We start from the raw sequence: 27,316 nt of genomic DNA on the forward strand, positions 1-27,316 counted from the left end.
AATTAAAAAATATATATATATAACTGATTTTTGGGGGGAAAGCAGGGGTCTGCTGGGATGAACTGGGAGACTGGGTTTGACATATATACACTAATATGTATAAAATAGATAACTAATAAGAATCTGCTGTATAAAATAAAATAAAATTCAAAAAAAAGAAATATAACTGATTTTTGTATATTGATCTTGTATCCTGCAACCTTGCTAAACCCATTTATTAGCTCTGTTTGTGTGTGTGTGTGTGTGTGTGTGTGTGTGTGTATTTCTAGGTACAAGATCATGTCAACTGCAAATAAAGGTACTTTTACCTCTTCCTTTCTGATCTGGATGCTTTTCTTCTTCTTGCCTAATTGCCTTGGCTAGAATCTCTAGTAACTCAATGAACAGATGTGGTGAAAGCAAACATCCTTGTTTTATTTCTGATCTTAGGGGTAAAGCATCCAGTCTTTCACAATCATGTATAATGTTAACTGTGGGTTTTTCATAAATGCCCTTTATCAGGTTGAGGAAGTTTCCTTATATCCCCAGTTTGTTGAAAGTTTTTATCCTAAGAAGGTATTGTATTTTGTCAAATGCTTTTTCTGCATCTATTGAGATGATCACATGTGGCTTTTGTCTTTTATTCTATTAATATGGTATACATATTAGTCTGCTAGGGCTACCGTAACAAAGTACCATGGACTGGGTGGCTTAAACAACAGAAATTTTTCTCATAATTCTGGAGGCTAGAAGTCTGAGATCAAGGTGTTGGCAGGATTGGTTTCTTCTGAGGCCTCTCTCTTTGGTTTGCAGATGGCCATCTTCTCCCTGTGCCTTCACATGGTCTTCCTAATCTCTTTTATAAGAACCCAGTCATATTGGATTAGGACCCATCCTAATGCCCTCATTTTAATTTAATTACCCCCTTCAAAGGCCTTATCTCCAAATACAGTCACATTCTGAAGTATTGGGGGTTAGTTAGGACTTCAACATACGAACTTTGAGTGAACACCATTCAGCCCATAACTGTATTACACAGATTTTTATATGTTGAGCTTACCTTGTATTTATGGAATAAATCCCATTTGGTGATGAGATGACTTAATCCTTTCTATATGTGGCTGGATTCAGTTTGTTAGTATTTTGTTGAGGATTTTTATGAGCAGCTACTAGCATTATTATCTTCTTTATTCCCACCATTCCAAGTGCTTTTACATGTACTATTTCACTTACCTTAAACAGAATTGCATGAGGTGGGTAGTATACTCATATTCACTGAAGCAAACTGAGGCTCAGGAAAGTAATGTGATTTTACCCTAATTATAAATTTGCAGTAATACATCATATAAATTGAAACCAAAACCACAGATGAGAAGAACATTAGGGAGATGAAAGAAAGCAGGATTTGGTGAGAACAAAGAGAAACTTTGTACAGCTAGAAGTTTACGGGGTCAATTTGAATGGCATCTGTGATTTCAATGACATGAGAACTGAGGTCATCTGCTGATGTGCATAATAAGAGTAAATAGACTTGTGGTTTCAGTTCATGCATGTAATGAAACCAAGTAGGGGTGACAATTCTCATTAATTTTGAGATCATGATTTGACCAGATAAACTGGAAGGAGAATAAACCAAAATTTTGATGATAGAGATTTGACTGTATCAATAACAGCACACTGCAATTTACAGATTCCTTTTTCCTTGGAAAGCTTTTCCAAGTAACCTGCCAATTCACACGCTCTTCTCTAAGCCTTGGTGGAGCCGTACAATGATATACCATGACTGCTCAGTCAGAGAAAGCTGAGTTCAAATTCTACCTCTGGCTCCAAAGGACTGTGTGACTTTGCAAGTCATTTAATATCTGCAAGACTTTACTCCCTCATCAAATGAGGGAATTGAATTAGATATTCTCTAAGCTGCCTTTTAGTTTTACGACTCTATTAATTTAATGAATAAGGGGAGGGGTGATTCAGTGGACTGGGAATTTTCAAACAGCATTGCTGAGGAATTCACTGAGGGTAGATAAGGAATTACTGAAGAGCAATGAAGTCTGGTAGCAGACAGAGAGCAGGTAAGCTAGGGTGGGTAGCCAGTGAAAGTGAGAAAGTAAGCAGATTGGAGTGGGGGCGGCTACCCAGAGTTGGGGATGTCATGGGGCATATTACACAGGCTACTGCAATCTAGTTGGTTAATTAATTACACATTGTTTTAATTAAAAATAACTAAAAGTAATTAAGAATCCAGATCAGAGAGTCCAGACTGGGACAGAAGTCAGATATACCCCACACCTTTCACCACCTATTTTTACATCACGATTATGATCCCAGTTCACTGGATGATGCATTGAAGAGCAAGGATCTTACCCATAAGTCCCTCCAATAAAATTCCAGAAGAAGTCCTGGCCCATCAGCTTCTCACGTCATTCACAGGTCACATTTCATTTCTCTGAACTGTCACATGACACTTCATATTGATCTGGTTCATCGGAGGCAATGTTCTGATAATCAAAAGACATCAGTTTTTCCTTTTAAGTTTTAAACTATTTTAAAATTCTCTTTAATGCAAATGAAATGCACTATTACTGTAAAAAAGTCTAACATTCACACACATTATGTAGATACTGACAGTCCCTATAATTCCTTTTCCTATTGTTAAGATGGGTGAAAATTCCTCCAAGTCATGCTTTCTCTCTATACGCTAATGTAATATTATTTACAAAAAACGGAATCATGAACACTATTTTGCAAAGTGCCTTTTTCTTGCTCACCAACCAGTATAATCCAGGTATTTTTTCATGTCAGAGCATACAGATGTGCTTTATCCACTTTGACAACTACAGAGGAGTCCATCATTATCACTATATCATAGCATAATTTATGCAGCTCCTATTGATGGGCATTTACCTTGTTTCCAATTTTTTGTTATGTAAACAATAGTGCAGTGAACATCCTTGTATATATCTTGCATATTTGGGTTTTTAAAAATAAATTTATTTATTTATGGCTGCATTGGGTCTTAGTTGCTGTACGCAGGCTTTCTCTAGTTGCAGCAAGCGGGGGCTACTCTTCGTTGCGGTGCGCGGGCTTCTCATTGTGGTGGCTTCTCTTGTTGTGGAGCACGGGCTCTAGGTACGCAGGCTTCAGTAGTTGTGGCACGCGGGCTCAGTAGTTGTGGCTCGTGGACTCTGGAGCGCAGGCTCAGTAGTTGTGGCGCACAGGCTTAGTTGCTCCGCAGCATGTAGGATCTTCCTGGACCAGGGCTCGAACCCATGTCTCCTGCATTATCAGGCGGATTCTTAACCACTGCACCGCCAGGGAAGTCCCCGCATTTCCACCTTTCTTGAAATAATAGAGCATAATATGCTGAAAATGCTGCTTTTTCTTCCATCTTCAACATTAAAATGGCTACACAAAACTTCACCAATTTTGATGTCTTTTAAATGCATGCTGATATGACAGCTGTCACATACAATCTAACAAAATTGTTTCAAATGAAGTTAAAGACAAGTAAGTGCTACTAGAGCCATCTTATGGAAAAAACCAAATTAACCTTTTGGCAAACCCAGTAGAATGGGACTTCTCCCCATTCTTTTTTGATTTATCCCCAAGCCCTACCCTATACTGTGGGCATTGGGGTAAAAGGTAGGGGAGAGCTGAATGATGCCTAGCACAATTAGAAGTGCCATCTCCAACCCCCCAGAGAATCCCTGGCAGAAATCTCAGACCACAGCTTTGTCCAACCTCCATAATGCTTATAAATGTCACAACCTAGAAAATAAAGCAACAAAGTAAAAATTAACCAATCCACCAGGGCAGGTAGATTAAAAGTATCTTAAAGTACTAGAGTGGCTAGTTATCACTCTGTAGAAGGTATAGAATCTGCATTAGGCACATGTGTGGTTTCCATTTTTAGCAGCTTTGTAACATGTTAATATTATATGTTTTCCAAAATACTTTCCTACTTATTGTTGCTCCTAGGTTGCCAAGATGGGTCAGCCAACATGGCCTTAAAAATTAAGTACCACTAATGTTCAAATTAGATGAGTCAAAAATAGAGGACTCACCATGTGGATCTGAACAGGACAGCCTGAGGATAAGGTAGAGAAATTAGGGGAAGTATGTAAAATTGATGCACAGCTGCATCCTATATGTCAGCAGTCCCCAACATTTTTGGCACCAGGGACCGGTTTCACGGAAGACAGTTTTTCCACGGACTGGGGATGGGGTGGGGATGGTTTTGGGATGATTCAAGCGCATTACATTTATTGTGCACTTTATTTCTATTATTATTACATTGTAACATATAATGAAATAATTATACAACTCACCATTATGCAGAATCAGTGGGAGCCCTGAGCTTGTTTTCCTGCAACTAGATGGTCCCATCTGGGGGTGATGGGGCTGCCTCAGCTCCACCTCAGATCATCAGGCATTAGATTCTCATAAGGAGCGCACAACCTAGATCCCTCGCGTGCCCAGTTCACAGTAGGGTCCCCACTCCTATGAGAATCTAATGCCACCTCTGATCTACAGGAGGTGGAGCTCAGGTGGTAATGTGAGTGATGGGGAGCGGCTGTAAACACAGATGAAGCTTTGCTCACTCACCAGCCTGCCACTCACCTCCTGCTGTGTGGCCCTGTTCTTAATAGCCACAAACCGATACCGGTCTGTGGCCCCAGTTGGGGTCCCCTACTATATATCTTTGGAACAGGCATGAAGGACTGAATATTGTTCTATGTAAAACTAATGACACTGTGGGAGTTAGGCAGAACAATACTTAAGATATGATCTTGGCTGTCAGAGAGCTTCTGTATGCTACAGTGACTGCAAATAAGAGATGCATGGTCACAATACTATGGAGATACATTAACTGTAACGAGAGAGTGTGAATTGCTTCAAGGCAAAGAAATACATCAAGAGGCAGAAACAGCAACTGTAAACTGCATTTATTGAGTGCTTATTGGGCACTGGGTACATCAGATACAAAAGAGTTGGGATGGGGGCAGGTAAGAACTTAAGAAATTAAATACACACATTAATTTTACCACGAATTCTAACTACTAGGGAAGTACAAAATTCGTACAAGTTATACTTTATAATGAAATTTTGATGTCTGTCAAAAGGATAAGCTATACATACAATGCAATAAAAATGTTTTAAAATTGTGCTTAGTATCACAGAACTACCCCGAAATGGGTTGATAAAATGCCTATACAGCATTATACACATATATTTTATATTAAAGATTGCTTGTAAAGTACAAATACTTTGACCCCATTGCTGAGAAATCTATGGCTGACAACTATATGTGCAGTTCCTCTAAGAAACATTGCAGCATTTGTAGTACATCTCTCCTTTAAACTCCACCTTATTTTTAGTTTCACTTACTATCGAGTTCTCTTCAGAACTGTTTATATTTCTTTTGTCTGATCATCTTCTTCGAGTTTCCTGATTTCATTTTTTAAACAATTTATAGTTTCACGACTTGCTTTTAATCTCTCTTTAAGCTCTGCAATTTCAAAGCTTGTTTTTTTTTTTGCAGCTTCTAATTTTTCTCTGGTTTTCACTTCAAGTTCTGCAACTAAAGAAAACATACACTTTTACTGATTTATTTCATTTTTCTCACATGTACAAGATATTTCATAGAGCAATAAATGTGGCATTTCCTTAGGCCAATGTTTTCATGATGAAATGCGGACAACTTAAGATATGTAACTTTAGACAGAGGGGGGTAGGTAAGAAAGTCTGAACTCTCCAGAGAGGATCTAATATGTTTTCTACCACTAAGAATGAAATTCTGACCACTAATTTTTTAAATTTTATTAAAAAAAATTTTTTTGACCACTAGTATTTTAATTCACAGTTAACATTTTAAGACATAATATCTTAAATTATGTCTTAAAATTATCTCTAATTTTCTAATTTGATTTGGAAATGAGGGAGTATACAGTCCAAGAAACATCCAGTTAATAAGAGTTTACTAAAAACAGTACTCTTAAATTTATGTACAGGTAAAATTTACATAATCACACTGGTAAAACAAACCTCTATCTTTTTTCAAAAAGATATCAATAAGTGTCTAGGTTTGAATTCCAGCTCTATCATTTACTAGATGTGCCACTCTGAATAAGCTATTTATTATCTCTATGCTCTATTCCTCATTGCTAAAATGAAGATTATAATAGCAAACACCTCATAATATTATTTCTTTAAAAGATTTAAAAAGAATACTGTCTGGCACATAAAAAGCCATATTAACTACTATTATTACTGAATATTTAAAACATTCTAGCTGGCTACATAACAAATTACAAAATAAAAATATCATTACTGCAAAATAGATTATATCGATTTAACTATTCCACTTGGATAGTGTAGCATCAAGTTTTACAGAGAAAAATGACTACTATCATCCAACATTTCCACCTTGTGGACATTTCAGGTAATTGCTGCTGACGAATGTTGAGGCACAGTTGTTTGTTAACCTAAAAGGATCACTAATTGGAAGCAGTGTGGTTTGGTGAAGGAAAAAAACCAAAACCATTGAAATCAGAAAGACTTGAGTTCAAATACACCCTTGGCCCCTTAATAGCTGAATGCTGATATCTCTAAGTCTCCCTTCATCTCGTCTTTCTATATAATACAGTTAAAACTTCGTATTTCTCGGAGGATTTATGAGGATTAAGTAATATACCTAAAGCATCTAGCGCATTAAAAACACACAATGTGGGACTTCCCTGGTGGCGCAGTGGTTAAGAATCCTCCTGCCAAGGCAGGGAACATGGGTTTGAGCCCTGGTCCAGGAAGATCCCACATGCTGCGGAGCAACTAAGCCCGTGCGCCACAACTACTGAAGTCCACGCACCTAGAGCCCGTGCTCCGCAACAAGAGAAGCCACCGCAATGAGAAGCCCGAGCACCGCAACGAAGAGTAGCCCCCGCTCACCACAATTAGAGAAAGCCCGCGCCTAGCAACGAAGACTCAGTGCAGCCAAAGATAAATAAATAAAATAAATAAATTTATAAAAAAAACAAAAACAAAACACGCAATATGTCCTTATTTTCCTCACTGCTGGTGCTTTCTTTTTGTGATATATTTTGTAACACAGGTAAACTTTTATATTGCCAAAACAATCCATATTTTTCTTTGTAATTTTTCATTGCTTTTATTTTTTAAATTATTTTTGAAGACAGTACATACACATGATACAAAATTAAAAGGATGAAAAGTGTAGACTATGGAAAAAATGTCTCCTTTTTATATGTGTATGACTGATTTACTTTGCTGTACACCTGAAACTAACACAACATTGTAAGTCAACTATACTCCAATAAAAACAAAAACAAAAAAAGCCTCCTTTTACCCCTGCCCCCCACCAACCAGCACTCTTCCCAGAGATAATCAGTTAGGTTTCCTTGGTATCTTTCCAGAAATAATTGGTTCAGAGACGAGCATACACCTAAGTGTGATTTCTCCTCACCCCCAACACAAGTGATGTCACACTATCCACACTGCTCAGCACCCTGCTCTTTCACTTAACATTACTACATCTGAAAGCTCACTCCATATCACAGGGCTGTCTCATTCTTTCAAAGGCTGCAGAGGACCTCATTGAATGGACATACATAATTCATTCATCTGTCCCCTCTGATGTACATTTGGAGTATTTCCAGTTTCCTCTATTACAAACAATGCTATAACGTGTATGCTGCGCATAATCATTCCAGTATACTTGTGGGCTAAATTCCAGTAAACAGTAATTGAAGGACATTTGATCTTGTAAATCTGGAAGAATGACAAGTGACTCTTAGAAGTCCTCTTAATTTATAATCTCACTAGCATTGTACGTCTATTTCCCTACTGCATCAACTTTTTGGTCTTAGTTACTCTGAAAGATTAAAAATGGTATTTCAGAATAGTTTTACTTTACATTTCTATTACTTCTGAGGCAGACAATCTTTTAATATGTTTAGCGGACATTCCTCGCTTTCTTTTTATGGATTGTCTGCTTTTCCTTTGCTCATTTTTCTTTTAGGTTATCGGCTCTCCCCACCACCCTTTTAAAAAATTGAGGTATAACTGACATATACTAGTTTCAGGTGTACAACATAATGATTCAATACTTGTATATATTGCAAAATGATCATCACAGTAAGTCTGAAGTTAACATCTGTCACCACATATAGTTACAGATATTTTTCTTGTGATGATAAATTTTAAGATCTACTCTCTTAGTAACTTTCAAATATGCAAGACAGTATTATTAACTACAGTCACCATGCTATAAATTACATCCCCAGGACTTACTTTGTAAGTAGAAGTTTGTACCTTTTTGCCCACCCCTCACCTCCCACCTCTGGCAACCACCAATCTATTCTCTGTATGTGAGCTTTTTTTTTTTTTTTTTAAAGATTCTACATATAAGTGAGACCATACTGTATTTGTCTTTCTCTGATTTATTTCACTTAGCATAATGCCCTCAAGGTCCATCCATGTTCTCACAAACAGCAAGATTTCTTCCTTTTTTTTTTTTTTTTTTTTTTTGCGGTACGCGGGCCTCTCACTGTTGTGGCCTCTCCCGTTGCGGAGCACAGGCTCCGGACGCGCAGGCTCAGCGGCCATGGCTCACGGGCCCAGCCGCTCCACGGCATGTGGGATCTTCCCGGACCGGGGCACGAACCCACGTCACCTGCATCGGCAGGCGGACTCTCAACCACTGTGCCACGAGGGAAGCCCAAGATTTCTTCTTTTTTATGGCTAATATTCCATTATGTATATATGCGTGTGTGTGTGTGTGTGTGTGTGTGTATATATATATATATATATATATATATATACACACACACACACACACACACGCACATATATATATAAAACACCTCTTCTTTATCCAGTCACCTGTTGATGGACACTTATGTTGTTTACCTGTCTTGGCTATTGTAAATAATGGTGTAATGAACATGGAGTTGCATATATCTTTTCAAGTTAGTGTTTTTGTCTTGTTCAGATACGTATCCAAGTGGAATTGCTGGATCATATTGCAGCTCTACTTTTATTTTTCTGAGGACCCTACATACTGTTTTCCATAGTGGCTGCACCAATCAACATTGCACAAGGGCTTCCTTTTCTCCACATCCTTGCTAACAGTTGTTATTTCTTGTCTTTTTGATAGTAGCCATTCTAACAGACATGAAGTGATATCTCATTGTGGTTTTGATTTGCATTTCCCTGATGATTAGTGATGTTGAACATCTTTTCGTATACCTGTTGGCCATCTGCATGTCTTCTTTGGAAAAACATCTACTCAGTTCTTCTGCCCAATTTTAATTAAATTGTATGCGTTTTTTGGCCATTGAGTTGTATGAGTTCTTTATATATTTTGGATATTAACCCCTTATCAGATACATGATTTGCAAATATTTTCTCCCATTCAGTAGGTTGCCTTTTCATTTTGTTGATGGTTTCCTTTGCTCTGCAGAAGCTGTTTAGTTACTGGTTATCAGCCTTTTTAAATGATGTGCAGGAGCTCTTTATACATTAAAGAAACTAGTCATTTGTGATTTGAGTACAATATTTTTTAATGGCTTGTCTGTCTTTAGACTTTGTTGACAATGCTTTTTTACTATGCAGAAATTTTTATCCCCTTGCTCTCCCCCTCTCTCTCCATATTAATTATAAAACATATATGGAGTGAAAGGCACATTGTGAGATGGTGGGATACAGAAGTAGGAGACAGACAAGAAAGAAAAATGCATTACAGTGTCATGAGATAATCATAGGGTGCTATGACATACCAAGGGGAAAGGGTGTGTGTGTATATCAAAGAAGGCTTCTTGGCAGTAGTAAAATCTGAATTGAGTTTTGAAGAATGAGAAAGGAATTAGGTAGATGAAGTGGACATAGTGGGCCTTGGAAAGCGTACAGAAAGATTTGGGAAACAACAAGGAGTCCTATATGACTGTAACAGGTAGTTTTAAATCTAGTTAGGAAGACCTGATTAACTCATTTGTCAGAGGACAGCATGTACTGTAGATACAGATTTTTGTGGTCTGATTTAGTCACTATACTTTATTTTTGACAAATCATGAGACTGCAAAGGGTACCATATATTGAAAGAACTGGGTTAATTACCAATGAGATGATAGGGGAAAACATTTAAAAACTTCTTTTAGCCTGTTCTGGTTTTCTGCTTCCAATATATTAAATGCTTATACATACATTTAAGATATATATATATGTATGTGTGTGTGCCTGTGAGTGTGTGTATATATATATATATATATATATATATATATATATATATATATATACACATACACAGATAGATAGATAGATATAGATATAGATAAAATTTCTGTTTTAAATTTCCAAATAAAGCTTCAATTTAGAGTAAGTCAATCCAAAGAAGAGTTAATATTTTTGCAAAGCCAATGTAACTTACTGGTTAGAAAAATAGACTGTAAGGGTTTTTTTTTTTTTAATATTTATTTATTTATTTATTTGGTTGTGCTGGGTCTTAGTTGTGGCAGGCTGGCTCCTCTGCTGTGGCATGCGAACTCTTAGTTGAGACATGCATGTGGGATCCAGTTCCCTGACCAGGGATCGAACCTGGGCCCCCTGCATTGGGAGTGCAGAGTCCTAACCACTGTACCACCAAGGAAGTCCCTGTAAGGCTTTTTTACAAAGAGATAGAACAGTTCATCAGTTAAGAGCACACACTCTGTCTCGGTTTAAATCCTGCTTTGCTGAGTGATTTGGGGCAAGATATCAAATCTCTCTATGCTCTAGGGTCTTACCTAGAAAATGGGGCTAACAGTAGTACCTTCCTCCTAGGGTTGTTAAGGGTATTCAATAAATTAAGAAATGCAAAGCACTTATCTAGTACATGTAAACTCTTTTCAAGCATTCACTATCATTTTTAAACATTTTTTTTTTTTGCGGTACGCGGGCCTCTCACTGTTGTGGCCTCTCCCGTTGCGGAGCACAGGCTCTGGACGCGCAGGCTCAGCAGCCATGGCTCAAGGGCCCAGCCACTCCGCGGCATGTGGGATCTTCCCAGACCGTGGCACAAACCCGTGTCCCCTGCATCGGCAGGCGGACTCTCAACCACTGCGCCATCAGGGAAGCCCATTCACTATCATTTTAATTATTCCTTGTAGAAGCAATTTCTATTAAAAGCTAGATCCCTAGTACTTAAGTAAATTTCCATGGGTTTACCAGTATAAACATCTTTATAAACTTTTAATGTGTTTTAAGTTTTATAATGAGCAACCTCTATCCCGGCCATTACTCTATCTAAAAATATTACTATGTTTTTAGAGCCTAAGTTCTGAGGACTGCTTAGGATAAAGTCCTGGCTCTACCACTAACTCATGTTAACTTGGGCAAGTTTCTTACTCTCCCTGTGCCTCAGTTTCCTTTTCTAAATGGATTACCTAATAAAGTTATTGTAGATGTAAATGAGTTTATACATGTACAGATTTACAAGAGTACAAACAGTAAGCACTCAATAAAGCTAACTGATATTACCAAATATTGAGTATAATGCTCTCAAACTGGTAAAAGTATACCTACCTTTTTAAGACCTTTGATTAATATTCCCAAGTTGCTTTCCTAAAAGGCCTACTCACACAAACAATTCATAGAACACAGGGTTCACCACATTCTTAATAGGTACAACTATTAAAAATTCCTTTTGCTTATTTGATACAAATATAACCACCCATTATTATTTGGTTTGCATTTTAAAAATTACTAGCAGGGTCAAATATTTTCCCTTTTTATTTACTAGTCATCTCCTCTTTCATCTGTCCACGTCTTTTGTCCATTTGTCAACTGAAGTTTAAAATTTTATTCTATTTTATTTATTTTAGGGTTTTAAAGATATTAATCCTTTGTCATATTTTCTACAAATTTATCTTTCTTTTTTGCCCTTTTGAAATGAATAAGTTAAATATTTTTTTGCAGAATCAAGTTTGCCTTTCTTTCAATGTGATTTATTCTAACACTTCAAATTTAGAAAGTCTTCACTAGCCAGGACAGTCATTTCTCTAATTTTTTTAAACAGCTTAACTGACTTTAAAAAAACAGTTAACTGGGCTTCTCTGGTGGCGCAGTGGTTGAGAATCTGCCTGCCGATGCAGGGGACACGGGTTCGAGCCCTGGTCTGCGAAGATCCCACATGCCGCAGAGCAACTAGGCCCGTGAGCCACAGCTACTGAGCCTGTGCGTCTGGAGCCTGTGCTTGGCAACGAGAGAGGCCCGCGCACCACGATGAAGAGTGGCCCCCGCTCGCTGCAACTAGAGAAAGCCCTCGCACAGAAATGAAGACCCAACACAGCAAAAATAAATAAATTAATTAATTAAAAAAAAAGTTAACTATCATTAATTAAACTGGAATTTGTTTCGATAAGTGCTATAAAGCAATGATCTAAATTAAGTTTTCTTCTCAAAAGTTATCAATTGTGTCAATACCATTTACAGAATTATCTTTTTCTTCCTTATGGATTTGACACTGTTGAGAAAATAACCTGAAGATAATATAAAACATGCAATTTACTGATAAAAACTTCCGAAGGTTATAAATCTCCACACATAAACTTTAACACGTCAAAAATTAATTTGTAGAAAAGTCTTTTTATGAAACGTTTGTCTCTACTATTATACATATATGAATTAATGATATTATTTTTGTTGAAAACACAGAAATATGGGTACTTGAATTTAAAAAGAGAAGTTTCCTCTATGAATTGGGCACATTTCATAGTATGAGAGAAAGGAGATCTATAATGGAGAGAATATGACCAGTAACAAATTAAAATAGCATGTGACTAGTGTTTTTTAACCTTTTCAAAAGTGATCATATACGTATCTGTTTTATGTTCATAACAAAGTAGCCCAAGTATTTTTTCAGATGTAGAAAGTGAAACATAAAATTTTTTAATGAGTGTGATTTTCAATTTTAAATGACTACCAAGTAGCAATTATAATCAGTATTCAGATCTTTTAACTCTTGGTCAGGGTTTCATGAAAATACAAACAAAACACTACTATAACCAACAATGGTTAAACAGCAACCTCTTTCTCTCCTGCTTTCTCATCCCCCACCCCCCTTCTTTTATTGGATCGCTTCTTCCAGCCTATAACGATACTGGTCTGTTTCCCCTGAAAACTCTGCTCTCTTGACTCCAAATCCTGCTCTGCTACTGCTTCAAGGGCTACTTTCCCTTTATAGTCAAGCTCCAAGACAAAGTTGTCCATAGCACCTGTCTCCAATTTCTCATCTCACTCTCTCTCTCTCTTTTTTTGCCAGCACTGCACGGCTTGCAGGATCTTAGTTCCCTGACCAGGGATTTGAACCCAGACCACGGCAGTGAAAGTGCCAAGTCCTAACCACTGGACCGCCAGGGAACTCCCTCATCTCATTCTCTCTTGATCCACTTCAACTGATCTTCTGTCCTTACTATTCTCCTTCAACTGCTCCTGTTAAGGTCACCAAGGACCTCCACCTTGCTATAGCCTATTTCTTGGCTCTGATCTTACTTGACCTATCAGAGGTACTGAACACAGCTAATGACTGTTTCCTGATACACTTTCTTCACCTGGCTCTAGGATATTATGTGCACCTAGTTTTTCTCCCTCCACACTCACTGTTCTTTCCTAATTCCTTTGCTGGTCATCTCCTTAGTCTCTAAATGTTGGAGTGCCCAGGGCTCAACCTTTGAACCTCTTTTCTATCTTCACTTACTCTTGTGATGATACCATTTGGTCTCACAATTTATAAATTCATGTGTATATTAACTTCCACATTTATATCTTCAGCCTAGACCTCTCCTTGAATACCAGACTTTGAGCACAATTCCCTTCTCAACATCTCCACTTAGATGTCTTACAGGCATCCCACAGCCATCATGTCCAAAACTGTACTCCTAATCTTTCTCCTCAAAGCTGCCCCTCCCAGACTTCCCATCTCTATGAAAAGTAATAACAATTTTTGTTTGTTTGTTTCCTCTGGCCCCAAACCTTAACAGTCATTCTTTGTTCATCTCCTTCTTTCATATATTGTTATCAAACCATCAGCAAATCCTACTGTACCTATCTTCAAACTAGAACCTGACCCCTTCTCACCACCTCCATTGCTATCATTTTGGTACTACCCACAATTCTATATCTGGATTACTGGAATAGCCTCCTAACTATTCTGCTTCTACCCTTTCTGCTTTACAGTCTACTCTCAACACAGCAACCAGGGTGATTGATCTTTTTAAAATATTAGTCTTATACTGTCACTCTTCCTGCTCAAAACCCACAAAAGACTTCCCATCTCCTTCAGTTTAATAACTTAAACTCCCTATATGAGCTGGTCCCATAATAACTTCTTTGGCCTCATGTCCCACTCCTTGTCCCCTTGTTCACTCTACTCCAGGTACACTGGCCTTCTTGCTGTTCCTCGGATATGCCAGGCATGCTCTTACCTCAGGGTTCCTGCCCTTGCTGCCACTCTACACGTAACATTCGTCTCTGATGTAGCTGCATGGCTCATCTCCCCACTCCTTTTGGTATTTGCTCCAATGCCACCATTTCAGGAAGCATTCTCTGACCTGATATTTAAAACTCTTAACCATCTCCTCCCACCAAAAGCGCTCCCTCCCCTACTTTAGTTTTCTTCATGCCATCCAATCACTACTTCACATTTCATTGTTCTGTTTATTTAATATTTGTCTTCTTTCCACTAGTATGTAAGCTCCATGAGGGCAGGGCTTTTGTCTGCTCTATCCTCTGAACAATGCCTGGCATCTTACTGTTGCTCAATATATACTGTAAGCAAATAAATGAAAAATCAAAGGAAAAACCGAATAAATGGTGACATAAATGTCAACACAGGGTTGGTAAGTAGATTTCATCTTGAATGACAACTGCAAATGGTTGGCAATAGCTGCATGAAACAATGTGTAGGGGATTCTGAGGCCTCGTAAGCTAAAGGGAAAAGACAGCATGACTGACTATCAATAAGACATTCTGGTCTTCACCACCCCAGCATTAATATAAAACTATGTCAGGTGACAAGTTAAAAAGAGAGAGAGGGAGAAACTAGTTCACCGTACACTTAAGTATAATTATGTTCTGCAAGGTTCTTCACACCGATTTTGTTAGCAAAGACTAGTAAACAGAAAATGATTGAGTGACAGGTTAAGCAAGATTAATGAAAAGCTATGCTTAAATGTAATTAGTGAATAAAGACAAACAGTATTTCAGAGTGTGTCAGAGGCTGTCTTTTACCTTTTTGAAAGTAGGCCTACTTTGAGAACTATTTAAAACATCCTTCTTACCTGTTCTTTAGTAATACATATATTGTATAACTCCTAAAAATTTTACCTGTATCTACTAAGGAAAAAAATTTAATAGTTGCTAATCATACAATCCTTTCACCATTACAGAATACATTATTTCTCAGGATTAATTATGAACTCATGGCACTTACATTCTGTTTCATGCTTATAGGCTCCTAAGGTAAGCTGACGAGATGTTGTTAATAATTGTTGCATCATTGCTGTTGGGTCTTGAAATATCTAATGGAAGAGAATGAAAAAAAGCCCAATAATTGCAAAATCTACAATTTAAAATGTTTAAAAAACTCTCATTATAAAATCTTCTTACCATTTCATCATAGAACTCTGAAACCACTGTCTTTTTTCCCAGCATTGCATTGGTGTCTGATTGAAATAGCTTTAATAAGTGATACAGGGTTACCTGTGAAACAAAAACAGACATGACATCTGTGCAATGGTTTTTATCATCATTATGAGACATCATCATTTCTGTAACTGATTTAGAGACTGAGTTAGTAAACACATCAAATTCAGGATCTTGTTTCAACTACAACTTACTGTGGCAGGTCACCCAAATTCTGTGTGTACTTTTATTTTCCTATTAGGTATTACCATTTATATACATCTATTCAATAGGTATGTTTTGAAGAGGGTAAGCAAACATTAGTTACAAAGCATCTCTAGAGAGTGACTATATATAAAAATAACACAAGATACAGCTATGGAAATTAAACTGGTAAGTCACTAAGATGAATTCTTTTACTTACACAGGCGACATTTGATTAACTGTGACAGTTAAAGTTTACAAACTTACTATGGCGAAAAAAGATTTGATACTTTCAAAAGGAATGGTCAATACTAAAATGCTCAGTGAGGACAAGTTAATTTCTTTAGTGTAATAATAAGATTAATACATAAATAGCATAATAAACAAACACAAAGTTAGTCAGTGAAAATTCACTTCGGCAAGAGCAATATGTCTTCAAAATATTTAAAAACAGATACAGCAAGACATCAAAGGAAAAGCTTTGCAGCGCAATGAGTGATTATTTGAGCAAAACAAAACCTAGCTGGTAAAACATCAGAGTTCATGTTGAAGGTATAGAAACCAATTCAGAGGCCTCAAAGAATTTTCCAAAAAGTTAGCTAAAATCATCATAAGGAGTATAGATCATATGCCATATTTAAAGCAGATAATTTGACAAATTTCTGGAACAGACAGAAAGCAGATGAGACTACACAGATGGATAAACCATAACAGGGAAATCCATAACCTAAAATCTTAAAGAAGAAAACTGCATCAGAGGTGGGAGCTGCTGCCCCCAGTGGAGCTCTGGGGAGAGACTGCGAGCACAAAGCTGGCAGGTACAGAAATCAAGAAGGCTGTGGGGCGGCTAGGCTGGCCAACCTTCCCTCCTCTCCCCCCACTCACAGACGAGAGAGTGCACCTCCTGTGGGACCTGGAATTCTTCACCCAATCAAGTGAGAGGTAAACAAAAACAAAGCTATTTTCAGAGAGCATTGGCTCTGAAATTTTACTTCTCTCGCATCCTTTCTGAATAAAGTCCTGCAGCAAAATGAAAAAAGAAACCAAGAAAGACAAAGAAAAAGGATCAGCCGTCATCACTAGGAGCTGACAGGCACTATCTAAAATTGAAAAATCCAACCTTAGGGATTTAAATACACGAGATGAATGGGAATAATTTCTAGAGGAACTGAAAACAGTAACTGTGGTTTTCCTGAGGAAGGGGTCAGAGATGGGGGAAAGAAGATGTTACGGGTTGAACTGTATTCCCCAAAAGATATGTTGAAGTACTAAATCTCAGAACATGTAAATGTAACGTTATTTGGAAATAAGAGCCTTTTGCAGATGTAATCAAGTTAAGATGAAGTCATTGGGGGGGGACCCTAATCCAATATGACTGGTGTCCTCATAAAAAGAGAAGTGACACAGAAACAGGGAGAGAGAGAAGGCCATGTGAAAATGGAGGGAGAGACTGGAGTTACGCTGCCACAAGCCAAGGAACGCCTGGGGCCACCAGGAACTAGAGGAGGCATGAAAAGATTCTCGCCTAGAGGCTATGGAGAGAGCATGGCCAACACCTTGATTTGGGACTTCTAGTCTCCAGAACCGGGAGGATAAATTTCTGTGGTTTTTAGCCACTCAGTTTGAGGTACCTTCTTATGGCAGCCCTAGGAAACTAATACAGGAGACTTGTACTTTCTAGTTTTTAAATCTTTTAAAAAAACTATATGCGTGTCTTTTATAATTTAAGAAGTATTAAAAACTACATCATAAAGCCTTCCATTCCCAAATTTATTATTCAGACCTGGAGAGGCATTCATGCAAATATAGGCAATGAATAATTTCAGGACAGATGTCTCTAATTTTCAGTGGTGTTTGAAGATTCTTAGAGCAATGAAAATGCCTATACTTGCCAGAGATATTTCTAGGAATAAAAACCCAATATTAGCATTTTGCTTTTAGAAACAACCATTCCTTTTACAGTGGTTTGATGAGTAATAGGTTACTGGATAACAGAAGTAAATCACAAGTTACCCATATCTTTCTTTTATATTTTAAATAAACCTCATATGACTTATTTTCTGTAAGAGCCAACTATTCAAAAACTATAATGGGTTCATTATACTAAAAGAACACTACAGTAATTTGGAGGGGATAAAACTCAGGCCTATGTAGATCTATATGGAAACCTATTCAATAAAGGAATCACTCCAGAAAGGCAAAAGATCATATTACCCTACTTTGCCAAGAGTTGACTTTGAGAGCTGTCTCATAATGACGTTACATTATATAATGATTTCTTTCAGAGATGTATTTTCCAATTGAGGGCAGGGTAGGGAGGAGAGAAGGGGGAGACAGATGAGGAGGCAGACAGGTAAGGCAGCACATTCTCAAAATAAAATGAATTCAAAGCAATCATACAAAGTTAACAAGAACCTCTGCTCTAGTAACATGACCAACTTCTTCTTCCTCTCTCTCAACATCTGCCTATTCTGTGCTCTATTCTCCCTAATAGACTACTTTGGTTAAGGATAGGTGTAGTGTCTCATCTTTGTATCCCACCCCTTGGGCAATATCTTGCAAATATGGATATTTAATAATTTCTTGTCAAACAGAATATAATGTCTGTGAGAGTATCCCAGAAGGACAAGAATGGTAGGAGACCTGGAAACCTTATCACATGGAAGATATTTAAATGAGCTATAGATGGTTCTTCAGGAGAAAAGAAAACTAAAGTATGAATAGTTATCAGTAAAAAGTTCAAGGAAGCTTAACATAAAGTAGAGCTTTCTTAAAACTAGAACTACCCCAAACCTGAATAGGATGTTTCACTTAATAACAGAAGTCAATATTCTCTTCTTGCTATACTGGACTGCCTAAAGGAACTTCTATGAGGAAAAGTATGGTCTACCTCAATGGGTCCTAAATATTATTGCACATCAGAATTACCTGGGGTGCTGGCCCCTCTCCAAACCTGTGAATCACGCTCTGTGGAATGGGGCCTAGAAGTCTGAACTTATAAAAAAACATCTCAGGCATTTCTAATGCAACTAGTTAGGAACTAATTCTCTGTATCACTGGCCCAGGTGACATCCAAATCCTTTAAAAGCACATCGTTTTACAAATGTAATCTGATAATTAAAGTGTCAATGTTTGGTGCTAAAGGAGCGAGCTGAATCTATCAAGATGAAAATTAATGGTGATGACCACTAAAGCCCTGAAACTGGAGTTAAACACCAGCCACACAAATGTGCAATGAGAGAGCCTGAGTTGTGACCCTTTAGGTTTAAAAATAAAACAGGCTTAGTGGTTTTAGTCAAAAGCAAGAGTAAAGGAAGGAGTGTGAGGTCTGAATGCAAATACCTGGATTCAAAAACTAACTCCACCACAATTAACTGTGTTTTTGAGCACATGACTTCATCTCTGAGCCTTAATATGCTCATCTCTAAAATGAGGATCTCACCAAGCTCACAAAGTTGCTGAGGGGTCTAAGTGAAAGCTTTGAGAGACTTTTTACATTATCAAGCAACAATCTGAAGAGATCAAATAATGAAAAAGTCAGTGGTTATAAATAAGGATCCAGGTATAAGATAAAGCTGCTAGTACTGATGACAGTTTGAAAATGTACAAAGACTTTCTAGGGCTTTTAACTATAAAAAACCGGACACTCCCATTTCAGAGAGCATATGGACTCCACTTGTTTGTTACTAATAACCAAACGATACTAATGAATTTTAAATTTTTTTGCTGTAGTAATCATGTAATTTCCATGATTCCTTTCAAATAACTGTTCACATTCTATCCCTTCTTTTTATACTAGAAAAACAAAAGAGTTTTGAAAGGCACTTCACTTAAAAATGAAAAACCTTAACTCATAGCGAGATACACCAAGCCATAAGCTTACATAAAGTATACCTGAATGAAAATGTCAACATATAACAAGCTATTGAATATTGTAAAATTTTCACAATTACTAAAAAATCCATTTTATATTTGCAGAGATTAACATTACTCACAGGTCTTTCATTAGGATCAATGAAAAATATTTTGATGATTATTTCGAATTCACCCCAACCTGTTTCAGTAATTTCATATGGAGGCTTAGTAACAACTAAAAGAAAGAAAAAAATAAAACAATTATAAATTGTAAATTACTGATACAGTTTCCTAGCTCTTTTAAAATTTATAACATTATGAATTTTAAAAAACTATTGTACCTCTTAAAGGATTGCCATAGCTTTCATGTAATTTAAATTGGATTTTCTTCACATATGCTGACATATCCTAAAATACAGAGGCATTAATTAGTTCTGCCATCTACACATAACAATTAGGAAGGAAATACACAGAGCACCTGTGCCAATTTTATAAAATACACTTCCCCTTAAATTTTATGGAAACGAATTTTCTAAGAAACATGAATTATACCCTGGAGGTTTGTTTTTAAACAAAGGAAGGCTGTGCAGAATTCTTTCAAAATTCATAATATATAGAAATATATATGTCCCTAATTCATTGTTTTGCATTCCTATTTTTATATATCTCTGTAGACAATACTCAAAATCAATTTTGATTTTTCCATAAAACAACAGTACATTTCCAATATTTTCTACAGAAATAAACATATACACCAAAGCAAATCTAAGAACTAAGCAACTTCAAAAAACAAAATTATATTATACAAAGGTCAACTAAGCTAAGCAACCTAAAACTGTTGGATATAAAACTCTTCCTTTCCTTAATTATATTTTGAAGCACAAAAGCATATTCATTAGTTCCGGCACACAAAAGGGATCCTGCTAGCGAAGGAGGCCTTTTCAAAAATAATTCATTATAGAAAAACAGGAAAATGCAAAACAGAGTAAGTTGCATTCAACAGTAATGTTCATTAATCTTTTTATTTGCTTTCAGGAATTTTTATGTGCTTATTATCTACATATTTTTTTAACTGGGATCCTACTGTAATAATATATTACTATCTGCCTTCATCACTTAACATTATTTTGTGAACATTTTTTCTGAGGCAGATTTTCATAAGCCTCTTTGAAGACTATTTTGGGAATACTTTCATTCATTTTTTCTACAAATAGGAGTGACTACCAATACTGTTAGATGCTATAATGATAAATAACAGAATCTTGTCCTCAGGGTCTCACTGTAAAGTGGGGGGCAGACAAGAAAATCAGCATTTCAATGCTGTAATCTGTAATCTGTTGTGTGCATATTAGGTCATGTGTTATGAGGACATTAGGTACAAATCCATAGGAAAGGCAGCTATTTTAGTCTTTGGAGATCAAGAAAGTAGATCTAAAGAAAATACACTTGAACTAAGACCTAAGGGAACAATAAGAATGGAGTGGGTGGGAAGAAAGGAAGAGGTTTAAGAGTGTTCCTTTGGGAAACTGAGAGTAATTTAGTATTGGTAAAATGTAGGATATAAAGAAATGAGGCAAACACAGACAAGGGACAAGGCTGCAGAGATAGGATAGGGAAAGGTCATGGCAGGCCTTCTAAACATGATAGCTTTATGATGAGGGCAATAGGTAGTCACTGAAGGTGGTTTTGTTTTTTTGTTTTTAACAGCTCTATTGAGATATTAACATACTACACAAATCACCCATTTAAAGTTCACCATTCAATGGTTTTTAATATATTCAGAGTTGTACAACTATCACCACAATCAATTTGAGAACATTCTATCACACAAAAGGAAACCTCATACCCATTCTTCCTCCCACCCGCTGTCAACCACTAATCTAGGTTCTATGTCTATGGATTTGCCTATTATGGACATTTTATAAAAATGGAATTATACAGTATGTGGCTTTTGTGTCTGGCTTCTTTCACTTGCCATGTTTTCTAATTTATTCCATGTGTTAGTAGCATGTATCAATACTTTATTTTATTCCTTAATAATATTCCACTATATGGATACACTACATTTTATTTATCCATTCATCAGTTTAGAGACATTTGGACTATTATGAATAATGTCACCACAAACATTCATATACAAGTTTTTGTGTGGACTTTGAAGGTTTTTTTTCTTCGTCTTTTAATTTTATTTAATAGAGAATAGTATAAATGCTGAAGAAAAAACATTATCAAGCTTAATTGGTTTCAACATGTATTAACTCAGCCTTTTGGTGGAATATATGAAGAAAAAAAGAACTCAAAAGTCAACTGCCTTATTCTTTGTCCTTGAAATTAAGATAACTTTGGGTTGCATCACTACTTGATGTCCTGTAGATGTTTGATTTCAGCTCAAGACCTCTACATTCAAGTGGTCACCTTTAAATTGTGGCTACAGCTGCACTGAGTTCAGTTACTGTAAACTGTCCTACATGGCAGTTTAATGTGTGGCATATTCCCCTTCTTTCGATTTACCTCTAAATTTATCATCTCTTAATTTATTAAATGTGACTGAACATACTGTGGGGTACATGGGAAGAAAAGAGTATTCAGCATTGGAAGTAATTTTGAATGATAAGTCAGCATTTCTACCCTTAAAATTGACACTATAAAGTTATTTTGAATAATTATTCAATTTATTTTAAAAATGTGACCCTTGATAAAGTAAAAGTATGTCCAAAATTCTAGTCTCTTACAGGTGGTAAAATATAATTCAAAGTGTTTGAAGCAGACTACCTTTATCATCATCAAGCTGTGAATCTACCCTTGGGCTATTTGGCACCATTTTCATCTTTTCAGAAGTAACAACTCTTGGTGACATCTCTAACTGCTTTTTCAGATGTTTCTGAAAGGTGACGAATGATTACAATGATAACATAAATTCTCACCTGCCTTCTTGCTTCCACTATATTGGAACAATGATATTTGAAATACAGAATGAAGGGTTTTAAATAGAGGAATAGTTTATTCATTCAGTAAGTATCTGTTGAATACCCACTATGTACTTACTGCATTCCAGGCATTAGAGATTCAGTAGCAAAACCAAATTACCAGCAGCTAGATTATGTAGCAGTTTGTCTTTCATCTTTTCTGATGGTCTGATTACCAAATTATCACTTAAATTTACTATTCCTGAAATACCCGATTATATACTAGGCTACCTTAAGGTGTGGTGATTGGAAGACGTACTGTGCATATAGCATAGTTCTTTTTACCGTAACTTAATTTTAATTAGAAAACATTTTTGGAAAGTTGATTCTACTAACAATTATAGAAAGATGACAGCTCTTACTTTATTCTTTCAACTTTTTTGGTAACATTTCTACAGTGGGCCAATTTTATTATCAGTTACTATACAATATTACAATTTAACTCTGAGCAAAAAAAACTATAGCTTCAAAAAAGTTTTAGGAAAAACAATTACCTACCTCATTTCTATATGGTTTTACATAGACTGTCCACTGATGGGTGTGCCCATCCTCTTCTCTTTTCTTTCCAAAATATCGAGCAACATTACCATAAACTATTGGTTTAACGATTGTAACCCCCTACAAGAAAACAATTTCAACACCAGTTAACACTGTATTAGGCTTCCCTGGTGGCTCAGTGGTTAAGAATCCGCCTGCCAATACAGGGGACACGGGTTCGAGCCCTAGTCCGGGAAGATCCCACGGGCCGTGGAGCAACTAAGCCCGTGCGCCACAACTACTGAGCCTGCGCTCTAGAGCCCGCGAGCCACAACTACTGAAGTCCATGCACCTAGAGCCCGTGCTCTTCAACAAGAGAAGCCACCGCAATGAGAAGCCTGCGCACCACGACGAAGAGTAGCCCCCGCTCGCCGCAACTAGAGAAAGCCCGTGTGCAGCAACGAAGACCCAACGCAGCCGAAAATAAATAAATAAATTTATTAAAAAAAAACACCACATTGTATTATTACCCAAATAAACAGAATTAGAACTCTGAAAGCTTGTTTTAAGAAATGGCAGGCAGTCTAACAACCTAGAGTTTGCTTATAACATGGATTTCCCTCAACAAATAATTTCCAGACAATTAGCCTCATTTCATAATACCACAAGTAACTAAACACCACATTAATTACAATGTTCTCACTTTGAAAACGTGTATTTAAATCATGTGGAGTACTTTGAGAGTTCCTTTTTTCTTTCTCTCTCTCTTTTTTTTAAAAAGAAACAGAAAAAGCTCTATTTACAAACTTTAAAGAGCAGTCTGGAATAACGCTCACCAACTTTACCATCACCTGATGGTAACGTCCTTATCAGCTTACACCAGGGTTCTCCAAAGCACAGTACAAAAATTAAAGACAGTTTGGAAGGGGATTTTAGGTAGAATAAGGGCAAACATTTTCATTTCATTACTTGTGTTTAATCTGTATTAGAAAAACCATAACTATAACTAGCAATTCAAACCCACAATTTCAAAAATAGTAATGCTTAGGAAGGGACTTTAAAAAATTGATTTAAACAAAAATGTTAAACACTACATTTCGATTCAGATAATGGCAAAGAGGCACTTGGACGACTCAAGCTCGGTAATCCCTGGACTGATGGCATGTGTGCTATATTTGTGTTCAGTTCTGAGATGTACATACATGTTTCTCATCACATCCGGTTAAGTGTAAAGGCAGATTACGATGAAAAGGAGATAGAAAAATTCCAAGTGAAGAAAATTACTGAATGTTGCACATGAATTTGAGACCAATTGTTCAATAGTAAGACTGTATCTGAAGGTCAAAGAGCAAGATATATCACATGTGAAAAGTGCTGTGCCAATGTAATCAACAATTAATAAGAAATGAGGAAAAGCAGTGAACAAATGGAAAAACTTTTCATTGTGACTAGATAATTCACAAATAAAACCAATACCTATTAGCCTAAGGTTAGTTCAGGAGAAGGCAAGTGGTTTGTACACAAACTTAAAAAAAAAAAAATCACAGCAAGTGTCCTTTTGTGGTACCCAAAGATGGGGCCTCACATTCAAGGCCCGAATGAATAAGTACAAGGAGCGTTGACATGGTGAGGGATAATAGATCCTGAACTGCTACAATGTTGCTAGGAACTTGGGGAGTTCCTCAATGATGAAAAGCGGGTTCATCTGCCAAAAGACTTTCTACCTGGATCAAATTTATCTAAATTGGGAAGAGATGCTTACAAGACCACATAACAATCAGCATGGAGAAGAAATAAGTCCCTAATTTTAAAGTTTTACATGACTAACTCGGACCCATTTTCGGTGGAAAAGCATTTGAGGACTACAGGCCTAATCTCAAGTGATTCTGGACTTAAAAGACTTTTAGAACCTAACATGATTACAAGTAGAGAGAGTTCTGTAAGTTCTTCTCCAAAAGCTAGTGTTCTAAACCTTTGTTCAGTAGTACTTTCTTATTATTCCAAAACTTCGCCCAAAAGTGAGGGAAAATGTATGTTTATGAACCTTATGGTACTATGAATTTTACCTGGCATCTGTTTCCCCCTTCCATTAAATTTCAGTAGCTTTTGAAACTTTCAAAGCACTGTGTATGACAATTGTATATTCAGTATAAAATTATGTGAAAACAATACGACATACAGAAGGACTCAAAAAAAAAAAACCTAGATAAACTAGATTGGTGCAAAAGTGGGTGATTTCTTTTATAAAAAATTTTCCTTTCTGCGGTAAATAAAAATCCGAAGGGGTAAAACTAGGTGTTATATCAGGAACCAGTTGGTCGTCTCATAAAAAAATTAATGTGCCAGGGGATGTAGTAAAGTGAGTGGGAAATGTGTCACAGTGTCATACATTACGTTAGGCTCTATGATCACTTTAATTAAAAACTAAGAAGCTACCGTGTACTGAATGTTCCCTATGTGCCAGGCAGTGTTATGTTCTTTGCATGCCTTGATTAGTATCTTGGCTGTAGCCTTGGGACTTTAGGAACACCATGAACTTGGGGAAGTCTTCTGAACTTTTCTAGTTGTAAATACTGGGAGTGATACTGCCTTTGTAGGGACTGAACCAGAGAATCGGGTAAAGCGTCCACCCACTGTGCTTACTTCGCACGGTATCTGCTACTGTTATTATCCTCACAATAGGTGGGTACTGCCCTCCCCACCGCCTTTTTACAGGTGACCTGGGTTGGCAGAGGATGAGCAGCAAGCCAGGATCTCCCAGCCCCGCAAGTGGCTTTTTCCTCAGCAACAATGTCCGGCTCTCCCCCAGGCACCACCGATTATGTTTGTTTTTTGTCTGGGATGGAAGGGAGGCGGTGACACATGAAGTTGGGGCCAAATGAAATCATGATTTTCCCTCTGGGGCTTTGACTCGCCGTCCGCCTGGAAACCGCGGCTCCCGCCCGAGGAGAAAAGGCGCGAGAAGAAACAGGCAGGCCCTCCCCAGGCCGCGCCACGAGGGGCCGGGGCGAGAGAGCCACTCCCGGAGGGGAGGCGCGGGGCGGGCACTGACCTTCACTCTCCCGCCGGAGTCAGGCCCAAATTCGGCCATTCTCTTGAACATATTGTCCTACGGAAGAAGCCGCCGCCGCCAGGGAAAGAGACCGGGGCCGGCGGACTCGCCGCTCCGCTCAGAGGCCCCGCTCCTCCCGCGCGGGCCCAGGAGGAGGGTTTCCGGCCGAAGGAGGACGAGTCAGCTGAGCTCGGGGTGCTGAGGGATCGCCAACGCCTCACAGGGGAGGGCGTCGCGGAAGCCCACTCACCCCCGCGCGGTTGGAGAGCGGGCCAGGAAAGGTGGCAACGGCGACGTTTTGTGCGCAGGCGCGACGAGCTCGCGCACACTGCGCACGCGCCGAGCCGCTGCCTTTAGGCGAATGAAGACCGGTCTTGGTTGCCAGTGCCTGTCGACAAGCCAGACCGCCTGGCTTCGTAATGACCGAGAAACTGTCTTTTGGAGGTAATACCTTGCCATCGCCAAAGCATGACAGTTCTGAAATTAAGTTCATGAAATCTCGCCCACCGACAGCTTTTCGTTGTGTTCATCCAGACGTCCTCAGACTTTCAGGCTTGAACCGCTAATTTCTTTTTTTATTTACTCCCTTCTTCCTCTCCTTCCTTCCTTTCTACTCATTTTGGATTCTCAGGTCCATAACGTGACGCAAACCTCCCCTCCCTTGCCCTTCTGTGGTACTAACTACTTTGCAGGTTAGTGCAGTGCTAAATGAATGACCTCCAATTTAATTGAAATATGAGGTGCTAGTCAGAGGTTCGCTCTCCCTTTTCTTCTGTTTTAAACTGGAAGCTATTCTATTTCCCTAATCTCTTGACACCAACCCTCTCATTCTGATCAGGTGACTTTGCATCTTATTTCAACAGAGAAAACGGACCTCCATGCCACCAGACCTGAACACAAGCTTTGGTTTGCCCAATATCCACCCTCCCTTCCTTTCTTCTCTTCTGTTCAAGAGAGAATCGGCTCCCAGTTTATTTATTCATTTATTTGGGTGAAGTAGGAAAGAATAGCTTTATTGCTTTGCTAGGCAAAGGGACACAGCGGGCTCGTGCCCTCAAAACTGTGTCTGTCTTCCAGTTTAAAATCAGTCCTTCAGTCAGTGTTCTTGATC

The 27,316-nt window shown here is 37.8% G+C and overlaps 1 protein-coding gene across 2 annotated transcripts; it reads right to left on the bottom strand.

The window, feature by feature from the left end:
* Positions 1-2,061: 2,061 nt before the first annotated feature.
* YEATS4 (YEATS domain containing 4) lies at positions 2,062-26,492 on the bottom strand. 2 transcript variants are annotated; one of them, XM_079937900.1, is made up of 8 exons: positions 26,206-26,492; positions 23,175-23,294; positions 20,052-20,118; positions 19,851-19,945; positions 15,637-15,729; positions 15,461-15,548; positions 5,368-5,560; positions 2,062-2,477 (listed from the first exon to the last, which is right to left on the bottom strand). In XM_079937900.1, the coding sequence occupies exons 1-7, from the start codon at positions 26,254-26,256 to the stop codon at positions 5,391-5,393; spliced, it is 684 nt and encodes a 227-aa protein (XP_079794026.1). In that variant the 5' UTR covers positions 26,257-26,492; the 3' UTR covers positions 2,062-2,477; positions 5,368-5,390. The 2 variants fall into 2 exon arrangements, with proteins under 2 accessions (XP_079794026.1, XP_079794025.1); XM_079937899.1 differs by lacking the exon at positions 2,062-2,477 and having other exon boundaries at positions 4,886-5,560.
* Positions 26,493-27,316: the final 824 nt, after the last annotated feature.

This window comes from Stenella coeruleoalba, assembly GCF_951394435.1.
Source record: "Stenella coeruleoalba genome assembly, chromosome: 11".
In the NCBI taxonomy this organism is placed as follows: domain Eukaryota; kingdom Metazoa; phylum Chordata; class Mammalia; order Artiodactyla; family Delphinidae; genus Stenella; species Stenella coeruleoalba.